At 34.2% G+C, this 12,564-nt stretch overlaps 1 protein-coding gene across 2 annotated transcripts in view; it reads right to left on the bottom strand.

The window, feature by feature from the left end:
• Window positions 1-768: 768 nt before the first annotated feature.
• The window catches only part of RunxA (Runt related A), a 54,414-nt gene continuing 42,618 nt past the window's right edge, over window positions 769-12,564 (bottom strand). For both annotated transcript variants that reach the window (XM_065508310.1, XM_065508309.1), the window contains exons 4-5: window positions 2,025-2,219; window positions 769-1,939 (exon numbers count right to left, since the gene is read on the bottom strand). In XM_065508310.1, coding sequence (XP_065364382.1) covers window positions 1,083-1,939; window positions 2,025-2,219 — 1,052 coding nt within the window. In that variant the 3' untranslated portion in view covers window positions 769-1,082. The remainder of the gene's footprint in view (window positions 1,940-2,024; window positions 2,220-12,564) is intronic.

Consider the following 12,564-nt stretch of genomic DNA (forward strand, 5'->3'; position numbering starts at 1 on the left):
AAATTTGCATTACATTTTTTTGTTTATAAATCAACTGTATACTAATCGTTACTGCAAAGTTCATTTGTTTTTATTAGATTTTAAGATTATTTTTTAAAAATGTTGAAAAGTTGAGTTATTTTTTTATTTTTTGTGTTTTTTTTAAGGTAAAGTAATGTCTAAAGTAAATTACTCCGTACTATTTCAATATTGACTAGATTTGTTTGGGGAGTTTCTTGGTATTTTCAATTTTCTTATTTAATTTTTTTATTTTTTTTTTAATTTACCCATTTTTATTATTTACAAAAAAGGTTTTCATTTATTTAGTTCAGCTTTTAAATATATTTTTTTGACTACATTTAAACGACATTTATTTTAAATATTTAATTGTTAATTCATAGTAATAATACACAATTAATTTAATTTATATTTATGAAATTAATTAACAAATAGAAATTAGAAAAAGTAATTGCACATTTATTTCATTAAAATAAGGAAGATCGTAATGGAAAGAAATTATTTACAATAAATTACAAGATTTATCTGCATTTTCGCAATGTCTGGTTACTTTGCTTATCAAGCGGAAGTATAATTTCCGAAAAGGATAACCAGACATTGAGATAACGAGTTTTGTTTTTTTTTTTGTTAGTAAAAGCTAGAGTTCATTAAAAAAATCAAGGATTTAAAGGATTCAACATAAAACACGTTTTACTTCTTTTTAGGAACTTAGATGCGCTCTATTTAAAGTGGTTTTGCAAAAATTTATTTATTTTGTTTTTGGGGTTTCTTTATATGAAAAAAATTTAACATTTAATTTAACAATTACAATACGTTTTTAAATGAGATTTCATTTGTTAAAAACTTTTGTTAGTCTTACATTGTTGTAATTGAATTTGAAATAAATTAACTAAAATTTGGGTTTTCTGTTTCATTTTCATTTAAATATTGAGCTAGTTTTATTTTTATACACAACTATTTACAAAATCACACGTTAATTTCTTTTCGTCTTACCAGTGCTTGCTCTCTGTACCTACAGCCGTACTCTCTTCCGCTGGGTTCTCGTAACACTAAAGGACAGCCGAGCCGCACCAAAGCACCTGACCTCAATATGGCCGCCAAACACTACCCCCATTATCAGCTGGATTATGATGACCGCGATGGGCAGCCAATGCTGTCAACTGACGATTAGTATTGCCGTCTTCTATATTTCTCACCGAGGCGCCACAATTTCCTATCAAGGTCAGGTCACCGGGATGTGTGACTCCACCACCAGACATAATGTTGTGTTGCTGTCTTACACCCACATTGCTAATGTGATCCATAACACTTTGCAGTTCCCCATGGACTGTGGAATTGGGGGATGTATGGGAGGGTAAGGCATGAGAATGGAAACCATGCGATTGATTGGCGGCGGTATAAAGTTGCGAATACAATAGACTAGCCGGTAGGACTGGGTACAAAGAGCCATTACAGCCCGCGCCGGCTGCACCAGTATGACCACCTCCCACACCAGCACCCGTTGCCCCACCATAGGCAGCTGGGTTTTGTGTTTGATTTACAATACCGCTAAAGTTCTGATTCGTGCCCACCAAAGAATTATTGGCCGAACCATTCGAATTACTATTTGTGCCATTAGCCGCAGCATTGCCATTGGTGCCGCCCAAATTTGGTGTATTTGTCGATAGTAAATCCTCCTGTACCGGAGACTCTGCCTGTGAGGAATCACTCAAACTGCGTGGACCATTTTGACTAGAGTGAACATTGTAATCGTTGTTGGCATTATGATAGCGCGGCACCAATATCGAATTTGTACCCGCCACTGCTCCACCATTTACCGTTGACGAAATGGCCGTTTGTCCTGTAGAGCCCAGCAAACTGTGATGAGTCATCTGGCCGGTAGTAGAACCCACTAGATTACTTAAATGCTGATCCAAGTCGGAGGCTGTAGAATCTGGTAACACTATATAACAAACACAAATTGTAAAATTTTTATTTTATTAAACACTGTTTTCTTTTTTCTCTTCCTTTCTTTTTCTAACACTTACTTGGCACACAATCTCTATTGGAAGCTCCTGTAAAATCTTGATTATTCGGCTGCTCATTGGATGAGCAAGAGAAACCCAAAGCTGGATTATTGAATTGTGCTGATGTCGGTGTTGTACATGATGATAAACCACTGCTGGCCAAATAGGGTGAATAGGCGGTAGCTGAACCGTAACCCCAGTGTGTATTGCTGGCACCTAAGGAAACCAAATTGTGACACATGGGGGTTGGTGTTAATTGCTTTTTTTTTAATTTGCTTTTATTTTTTTATATTTTGAACTTAAGAAAACGCAACACAAACTTTTAAAACCGAAAAATAACACATGCTCATGCCAAACGTAAAAATTTAGAAGAATAATAAATAATTTTAAAGAATAACAAAAATAATAATGAAGAGAAAGTACAGAACCAGGAGACCGATATTCTACGTACTTGCTGAATTGTCAAGATAAACATTTTGGAATGGTCAATAAATTTAAAAAAAAATGTTAAAAGTCATAAATCATAAAATTCCATGGATATCGCAAATAAAAGATTTTACATTTTCAAACTTTTTTTGAACAAAATTTAAAAAAAAATATTTTTTTTTTCAATTCGAAGTAACACTAAATGAGGAAGCAAGCAAGAGATCTGAATTCGGCTGTGCCGATTCTTATGTACCCTTCACCAAATATTAAATATTTTTAGGTAACGAAAATTTTAAATTTTTTCAAATTAGTTTTTTTTTCAAAATTGTTTTTTTTTCCAAGAAAATTTTGTTTTGTGAAAAAAATTCGGGTTAAAAATAATTTTTCCGATTTTATATGTCGTTGCAAAGGACTTTGAAATATCTATCATTAGATATCCAAATTGTCTATATTAGTGACTTAGTAATCCAGATATATATCAAAATCAAGATACATATATATCAACCGATGTTGTCCTGATTTTTTCCTTATAGATCAGATATTTGTGGGACGATTTTCTCGATTTTAAATAGCAACCGAACCGATACATTGATGTATGAATCATGTATGTATGTATGTTTTTTGGGGGCTACGGAAAGTTGATTTCAACATACAGACGGCAAGACGGACATGGCTAAGTCGATCCCGCTATCTATAACGATCCAGAATATATATACTTTTTGGGGTTTATATTCTTATTTAGTTATTGAACATATAGTGTAAACAACAATGTTTTTTTCGCTCTTTATTTGGTGGGGCCAAAAGGGTATTACCTATTACGAGCTGCTGTCCGAATCATCACAGGGAGCCTGTACTGATTCGTTTGAAGCGAGCATTTGCCGAAAAATACACAGAATATGCGGCCATACATGAAACCGTAATATTCCATCATGACAACGCAATACCTGTTAAAAAGTATTTAGAATGAAGTGGTTGGTAAGTTTTGCCTCACCCGCCTTATAATCCAGACTGTTAAGCTACCAATTAACTTTGCCAATTTTTTTGTGGGACCTGTAAAATTTTTTATCAAGTCTCAAAACAACTTGACAAAACAATAAATGAGGGTTGATTTCAATATAAATTGTTTTGTTTTATTAAATAAAAACCACTTTCCTTTTGCTTTCTTCTATTTTGATGTTGTACAAAATTTTTAGGTTTTTTATTAACAAATTCAAATTAAAAACTCGATATAATTCAAAATTTAAGAAAAAATAAACTTTACTCTACAAAGTTCAAACAACGAATATCAAAAAAATATGTATATCTATAAAAATTAACAAAAAAAGGAATATAAAAACTTAACGAGAAGTTAAACATAAATAGTATGATTAAAACTAGCGCCCTCTCAAGGTCAGTTCACAAGGATGAATGTGGCATTACTTAAGACGGACACCCAAGGATGGAAGTACCAGCAGTATAGTAATTCAAACATGAACATCCCGCCGGCCTTGCTGTACAGCAACCAATTCACCTAAAAAACTTAAAAAAGAAAAAAGAACTAAAAATAAAAACATTGAGTTCAAAAACTAAAATCCATGATTTTTATTCCATTAGTAAATGTAAATGTATTAAAAGTTACTGTTAATATGAACATGGTCCAGAGATTAAGTAGCCAAATATCGAAAATTGGGCCAATGGTTTGCCTAGGGTTCCTCCATATATGCCGTTTCTAATTATTTGGCTGTACACGTCACCTCCTATCATCATCATAACTGGAGCAGCCACATTAAATTGTGGATCAGCTAACTGCAAACCCGGAAATTCATCCACTATCTTGCTTTCAATTGACTTAGCTGGGGTAACGATCTTGTAATTCTTCCTTATCTCAGCATAAGTCTCTATTGTGGCACTAATGCCATATTGTCCACCAAGTTTAAGGAAGCATCTTTCCTTCTTCGCAACTCGAACTCTTCGACCAGAGATACGACGCACCAACTCATCCGAAACGACTGAACACGCAGCACTTGGATCAATCAACACACGTTCATTCACAAATCTTCCAGCTGCTTCCAACCTTATTATCGCCGTGGGCTTAAGAAGTATTGTTTCCCTAATTTGAAGCACTGGCAAGGTCATAATGTCCTCGTTGACGATTCGTTGGGCTTGACTCGAACGCTTAGATTTTTCTCGAGGGCGGGTGTGTCGGTTCTTTGATGAACTCAGAACCAGGGCTTGAGACGTACTAGGTCTCTCATCATTATGACCAACGGGCGAACGAGGCCCACTGGCGGAGTTATCGGACGAACTGGGTCCTTTTTTTTCGTGTCGGTTGGACGAACTAGGTCCACGACGTAAACGTTTGGTATTCTTTCGGGCCGACGTACGAGGTCTACTACCCTTGTGCAATAATGTGTGATGCATATCACCACAACGTTTACACTTGCCAGTACTCTCGCAAGTACGCCAGGTATGGTCGTGACTTAAACAGCCCGCACAATATCGATAGATCGATACCAGCCGCATTCTCTCCTCATATTCAACTTGCAAGAACTTCCGGCAGAAACGTAAAGGATGATCTTTCAAGCAGACTCGGCAAACCATTTTCTTTGTCGTACGACGACCTTCAGCATATTTACTAGGCTTGACCATGTTCCTATAATAAATATAAATTTAAAGAGCTAATAAGTTGGAAGAACTACGAGCTTCACAACTGGTCTTATTATTGAGCCTCGTGCTGTTTTTACCCCTACAACTCTAACGTGGCCATCCTTACCCCTATGTAATTTTTCTACCCGACCTAAACGCCATTCATTAGTCGGCATGTTATCTTCCTTAATAACTACCATATCGCCGACTTCCAGATCTTTCAGTGCGAATTTCCACTTATTTCGTTTTTGGAGATCTTTCAGATACTCATCCTTCCATCTAGAACATAATCGTTGATTTAACGCTTTAACTCTCTGCCAACGATTTATAACCGAAATTGGACGTTCCAAAACTTCAACTTCTGGGGGAGCAAGTAGTGGTCCGCCAGTAAGAAAATGGCCTGGGGTCAAACAATCTAAACATTCAAAACTGTCGGATAATGGACACAAGGGTCTCGAATTAAGACAAGATTCAATTCGAGCTAGTAATGTAGAGAATTCCTCAAAGGTATATTTTAAACCTCCTGCAATCCTTCGAAAATGGTGTTTAAAACTTTTAACACCTGATTCCCATAATCCACCCATATGGGGAGCGCTAGCAGGGTTGAAATGCCATTTAATACCTTGGTGTGCATAACTCGCATTTACTTCGGCACCTACATCACGAAGAAAACAACGAAATTCAGTTTGTAGTACTCTAGATGCTCCAACAAAATTAGTCCCATTATCTGAATACATATTCCTAGGACAACCACGACGGGAAATAAATCTAGAAAATGCTCCCAAGAACGCTGGAGTTGATAAGCTGCTAACGGCTTCTAAATGGATTGCTTTTGTAGCGAAGCAAATAAAAACACAAACATATCCTTTTGTTATTAAACAGGCTCGGCCAGTATAATTCTTAATTTCGAAAGGTCCAGTAAAGTCCACGCCAGTCGTGGTAAAAGGACGAGAGATAACGGTACGAGCTGTAGGAAGTGCTGCCATAATCTGACTCTGTGTCTGCTTTTTCCTAATTGTACATGTCTTACACCGACCAATCACAGTCTTTATCAAATTTTTAGCCCGAGGTATGAAAAATTGTGTCCTTAATACTCTTAACATTAGCTGATTACCACCATGTAAAGTAATTTCGTGAATAAATTTCACAAGAATTTTAGCAAAATGACAGCTGCTTGGTAATAAAATGGGAAATTTTTCATTGTATTGCAAATTTGGAGCATTTGCCAAACGACCTCCTACCCTCATTAAACCCCTTTCGTCCAAAAAAGGATTTAGATTTAGTACTTTACTTTTAGTTAAAGATTTTCTACATGAAAGTTCATAATATTCATGGGCAAACTCAACTTTTTGTGCGATTATAATTAGTTTCTCTTTTACTAAATTCAGTTCCTCAGATGATACCTCTAAAGTAGTAATCCAATCTTTATTAACTTTTAAAATTCTATCAATAGCTCTATATACGTAAGCCATTACTCTAAGAGCTCTTGCGTATGACGAAAAATGTTCTAAAAGATCCGTATACGATTCAAAATATGAGAAAAAAACTTTATGTACTCTTTGCTCCTCACTTGTACCAAAATCTCTCGATGATGGAGATAGCCAAAAATTCTGGGGAGAACAAAGCCATGATGGACCATTCCACCAAAGGGAGTTGTTAACTAAGTCTTGTGGACGAATACCACGACTTATTAGATCAGCAGGATTATCTTTAGAGTTTATATGTCTCCAACATTCATTTCCAGTTCTGGTAATAATTTTAGAAACTCTATTAGCCACAAATGTTGTCCACGAATTAGGAGGTTTTTGCAGCCATGCTAAAACAATCATCGAGTCACTCCAAGTGTAAAACTTTGTTTGATTCTTTTCTAACTTAAATTCTTTTCGAACAGTTTGCAACAGGTCTGATAACAAAAGAGCTCCACAAAGCTCAAGACGGGGTAACGAAATAGTTTTAAGTGGGGCAACCCTAGATTTAGCTATTAGTAAATTTGAATTTATTATACTTTCATCATCATAAACCCGAATATAAATACAAGCCCCATATGCTTTCTCCGAAGCATCACAAAATCCATGTACCTCAAGAGTTGTCGAAGGCTTAAAACCAATCCAGCGATAAATCTGAATATCATTTATTGCTGGGTAATCACAAAGAAATTGTTTCCATTTTATTAAGGCAGCCTCTGAAATATCATCATCCCATTTAGTTTTTTCGCTCCATATTTGCTGCATCAGTATTTTTGCTATTACTACTATTGGTCCTAACCATCCAGCTGGATCAAAAAGCTTAGCAATAGTGGATAAGACCTCCCTTTTTGTAAACCTTTCTTTTGAAGAGAATGCGGAAGTGGAAAAATAAAATCTGTCAGTTCTCGCATTCCACCGTATACCCAATGTTTTAGCTACGCTTTCGTCATTAATTTCCAAAAAATTTTCATTCAAAAGATCTTCTTTCGAAATACCTTGAAGAATTCGCTCATTATTTGATGTCCATTTCCTCATAGAAAACCCAGCAGATGACAGAGCTAAGATAAGTTGATCGCGAGCTTTTACAGCTAAAGAAATTTCGTGCGCTCCTGCTAAAGCATCGTCCACATACATCATGTGTCGTAAAATTTTGGATGCTAAGGGCCATTTATCTTCTACGTCTTCAGCTAATTGAAGCAAAGTCCTAATTGCCAAAAAAGGTGCACAATTAACACCGAAAGTAACGGTTTTCAACTCATACTCTTTTAAATCTTCATTGGATTTTCTGCGGAACACAATTCTTTGCAATTTTGTTTCCTTAGGATCAACTAAAATTTGGCGATACATTTTCTCAATATCACCATTAAAAACATACCGATAAAAGCGCCATCTTGTTATCAACAACATCAAATCATTTTGTAAAATTGGTCCAGGGTACAAAATGTCATTAAGGCTTAAGCCAGAAGAACTGCGGGCAGAAGCATTAAAAACCACTCTTACTTTTGTTGAAGAACTTTCAGGTTTAAAAACCGCATGGTGTGGCAAATAAAAGCTTCTAGAAGATTCTGATTCAACAAATTTAGTTTCGACCATATGATTCAATACTTCATATTCACCTAAAACATTATCATATTCCTTCTTTAAGTCTAAATTTTTACTTAACGAAACTTCGTTCCGCAAAAATTGTTTTCTTGCCTTTTCCCGCGAATGCCCTAAACATCTATTTTCTACATATTGTGTTTTGAACGGTAACGAAACCATATATCGTCCCTGAGGAGTTCTTCTCACATTTCTTTTGAAATGATCTTCACAATATTTATCTTCAGGAGTAATTGAAGAAAATTGTGGTGGCTCTTCCAAAATCCAAAATTTCTCAAGCTGTTTGTCCAAACTGACATCCGTGAAATATGAAACGGTTGTGGTGTAAACTTCTTGTCCAGTACTAGAAAGGGGACCCGTCAAAATCCAACCAAAATGGGTTTCTTGAGCCATCAAATTCCCTATTACATTTTTCCTAACACCATCGAGCATGATTCTAGGATAGTTATCACCACCAATCAAAATATCAATTTGACAACTTTTTGCAAAATTTGGATCTGCTAGTTCTAAATCCGATAGGGAGAACTTGGACACGTCCACTGAATCCACGGGTAGTTTCCCAGTTAATTTTGGCAAAACGAGACCATTTATCTCCAATCTAAAACATGGATCTTTATCAGAGCCCAGAACAAACGAACATTGCTTCTGAACAGAACCTGCTAATGCACCATTCAATCCAGATACTTTAGCGCTGATGTTACTAATAGGCAAATTAAGCTTTTTCTGCAGTCTTTCCGAAATGAAAGTAGCCTGAGAACCAGAATCAATCAAAGCTCTTGCAGAAAAAACTTCACCACGGGATAAAATAGTTACCATGGCCGTTCCCAATAATACTTGTTGTTTGGCAGTTGCAAAACAATTTTGGATTGTTCGACTCTGTGTCGCTGCTTGACTGGTACTTGGTCTTTCTTGGCTACTATCACTATTCGACGAGCTCGTAACTTCCCTGTGTAACATAGTATTATGTTTCAATTTGCATATTAAGCAACCATATTTACTACCACAACTATCCAATTTATGGCCATTACCTAAACAATTGATACAAAGATTATTTTTCTTCACCACCAAAAACCTTTCCCCTGGATTCATTTCAATAAACTTTGAACACAATCTTAATAAATGATTCTCCGAACACAAAGCACAGGATTGTTTCGAGACCTTTGCCTGAAAGGTTCTAACTCTTTCAGCAGAAAATTTGCAATTATTATTGTTATTAACCCTATTGTCTCTTGTCGATTTATTTCTAGAAGAATGCCCAGAATTCTCGAAATCTGTCTTTATTTGACCACCATTCCTTATGTCAAAGACAGTTTCCAAAGACTGAAAACGATCGGTTAAAAATGTGTCCATTTGAGACCATTTAGGAATCTCCTTTTTATTTTTAACATTTTGTTCCCATAATGACAAGGTAAGGACAGGCAAATTTATGGAACAAAGATATACAAAGATTGGATCCCAAGTCGAAATATCTATGCCGTGTAAATTTAGGACAGACATGCAATTATTGATGTCCCTTTGTAGCCTTTTTATCTCTTTTGCAGATTCAGTCTTAACGGGTACAAGATTAAAATAGAATCTTTAGTTGACTATTCACTAAAATTCTCTTGTTCTCATAAGCCTCAGTTAAATTTTTCCATGCGTTTGCAAAACCTTCATTTGTCAATGGGGAATTTTTTACAATTTCTAGTGATTCACCAGAAGTAAACTGTCTCAAATAAAAAAGTTTTTCAACGCCAGTTAGATCATCACAATTAATGTAAACTGCGGTGAACATATCCCGAAAAGATGGCCATGATTTATAATCGCCTGTAAAAACCTCCATCGTGCATGGTGGCAATTTCATATGATGGCTGGATCTATTATTCACCACAGTGGCTGAAGATTCGCTAGGTCCTTGACCATATTGCGTAGAGGTAAGAATCGATTTATTAACAAAAGATTGCGACAGCTCACCCATTAGAGCAGCCACTGTAATGTAGGCCAATCTACATTCTTTAAAAAGCCGTGTTGCTTGATCACAATGCTCATCAGAATCTAACATGGGCTTACTTGTAATAAAAAACTCATAGGCATCTTTTACCTTCTCCCATAAAGATTTAAATTCTTCTTTCTGAATGTCTACAGTAAATGAGTTCCTACTTTCCTGTGGCATTTCGTGGTAATCTTTCTCAAATTCGAGAAATAATTTTGCCATCATTTCAAATTTGTCTAAATTATCGGATTTACCCATTATTTCGACAAATTAATATTAAAAATACAATCAAAGAGACTCCTTTCTTTCTTCAAAAAATACCAAAAACTTAAAAGAAACACTATTATTTAAAAAAGGTCCAAAAATGTTAGAAGTTTCAAAAAGCAAAATAAAAAATTTCAACACAAAAAAAAAGTAAAAACTCTTAAAGTTTCACAATAAGTTTTTTTTTTTTTAAAAAAATCGATAAACCGTAGTGAAAACACAAGAATTCTCACTTGAACACCAAAAAAAATTTTAAAATAAAAATTTCGTATCACAACAAGAAAAAATACTTGCAATTTTACGATGTTGTTCAGAAAAAAATTTATTGTAGATTAAAAAAAAACTTTAGCCTTAATGCCGGAGGAATATGAAACAAAATCAAATATTATTTTAGTGGAACTTATTCCCCTACGTAGTTAAAATAATGTTTAGTAATTGCAATAAATTTTTATATTATTCCGAATTTATAAAAATGTATCTTTAACGTCCCTTTTTTTAAAGAAAAAAGGCAAAAAGAATGCTTCAAATTCGAATTAAAATTAGTTAATTTCAACTTTTTTAAATTTGTACACTTAATACTGGTATATAAAAATTTTAAGCTATTAAACGTTTATAAATATGATTTATAAAGTTTTGCCTAAAATTTATAAACCTGTTTTAAGCGTTTCTCAATTTTTTCAAAAAACCAATGCAATTAAAAACTATTAACTTTTCCGCTTACCACTTGTTCCCATGAGCAGAATTGTCGGATGGATAAGTCCAATATGTTGACACTGATCTTGTTGTTTCACGTGAGTTTCTGGCTGGTTGATTCTGTGTTGCTCTATGTTGTATTGGATCACAACAACAGCAATATTTATCTCAATGTGTATTAATAAAAACAAACCAATTTAACAGGCAGACAGATTTGATGTTGAAACCGACAGATGATCTTATTGATTTTAATGTGTCTTATTGTGTAGACTTTCCTCTATAATTTTCTAATTAGAACACATTAAATTTTACATATTTATTTACGAACTGACAAAACTGTCTTATCGATTTTATAATCATTCGTGTTTATTATTCTAAAAAATGATTCAGTTGAGCTTCATACATAAAGATTAATAATAATTGTGGCAAATCAATCAATTGTTTCCTTTACAAACAAACTATAAGCATCAATTAGTGCCTTAAAAAATCTTTAATAGATTTGATTACAAACTTTAGTAACACCTTAAACTTGTACCTCCAAAACAACAATAATCTCATATATAAAAAAACACCTTTTTTATATGGTACACTTTAAGTATGCTATTGTCCACCAATATTGATGAAACCTATATGGTTAAAAAAGTTCCTTTCTCTAGATATGCACAATATAAACAATTTTTTGATGATTCTTTTCATAAAAGTGGTAAAAAGCGTTTTAAAAGTGTCCGAACACCGTGAGATCCTAGTAAAATTATTCTCTAATTATGAAACAACAATCCAAAATCGCGTTTTTATTTTGTGTTTGTATTTAATAATTTCCTTGTGAATTATTAATTTTTAACAATTTACAAGTTTATAGCATATGCTGTGCGAATTTTTTCTTTAGAAATAGAAACAATTGTATTATAAAGTATGATAAATACCTTGAAAACTAATTTTTCCTTTTGTTTCTATTTGCCAGCGAATTTTGCAAAATTTCTTGTTGGAATTTTTTACTATGGGTTGTATGATGAACGATGCCAGCAGTGCCAATAAATGATACGTTTGTGTTGTAGCAATTAGTAATGGTCTTCTTAAGCTTTCATATTACACACCGAAGACCTGTTGGTTGGTTGGTAGTGGCCAATCACTTTCGTTGGCTTTGTAGCGATTACAGCACCCTGTTTCCAGATTCCAATTAAGATTAAATAGCTTCCGAATATTCCAAATGGTTGGAATATTATGCAAAATCCATAAATATTGTTTAAATGTATAAGAATTCGTTGATAATCTCTTCACAAGTCGTGATCACGTTGCTAAGATTGCACTTAAAAAGTCACTGGACAGATTTTGACACTAAATTGATTGTGTAATTTACGAATCTGTAGACACTTGCACGTTTTCCTACGGTCCGTCCAATTATTTACTGAGTTTTCCTGCTTAATTATGCAATTATTTTTTTTACTTTGTTCACTTTTCTCTAATAATTTTCGATTTTAAAAAATATGACGACAAAAAATGTAGAAGTTGTTTTCTT

This window comes from Calliphora vicina, chromosome 4 (assembly GCF_958450345.1).
Source record: "Calliphora vicina chromosome 4, idCalVici1.1, whole genome shotgun sequence".
Classification (NCBI taxonomy): domain Eukaryota; kingdom Metazoa; phylum Arthropoda; class Insecta; order Diptera; family Calliphoridae; genus Calliphora; species Calliphora vicina.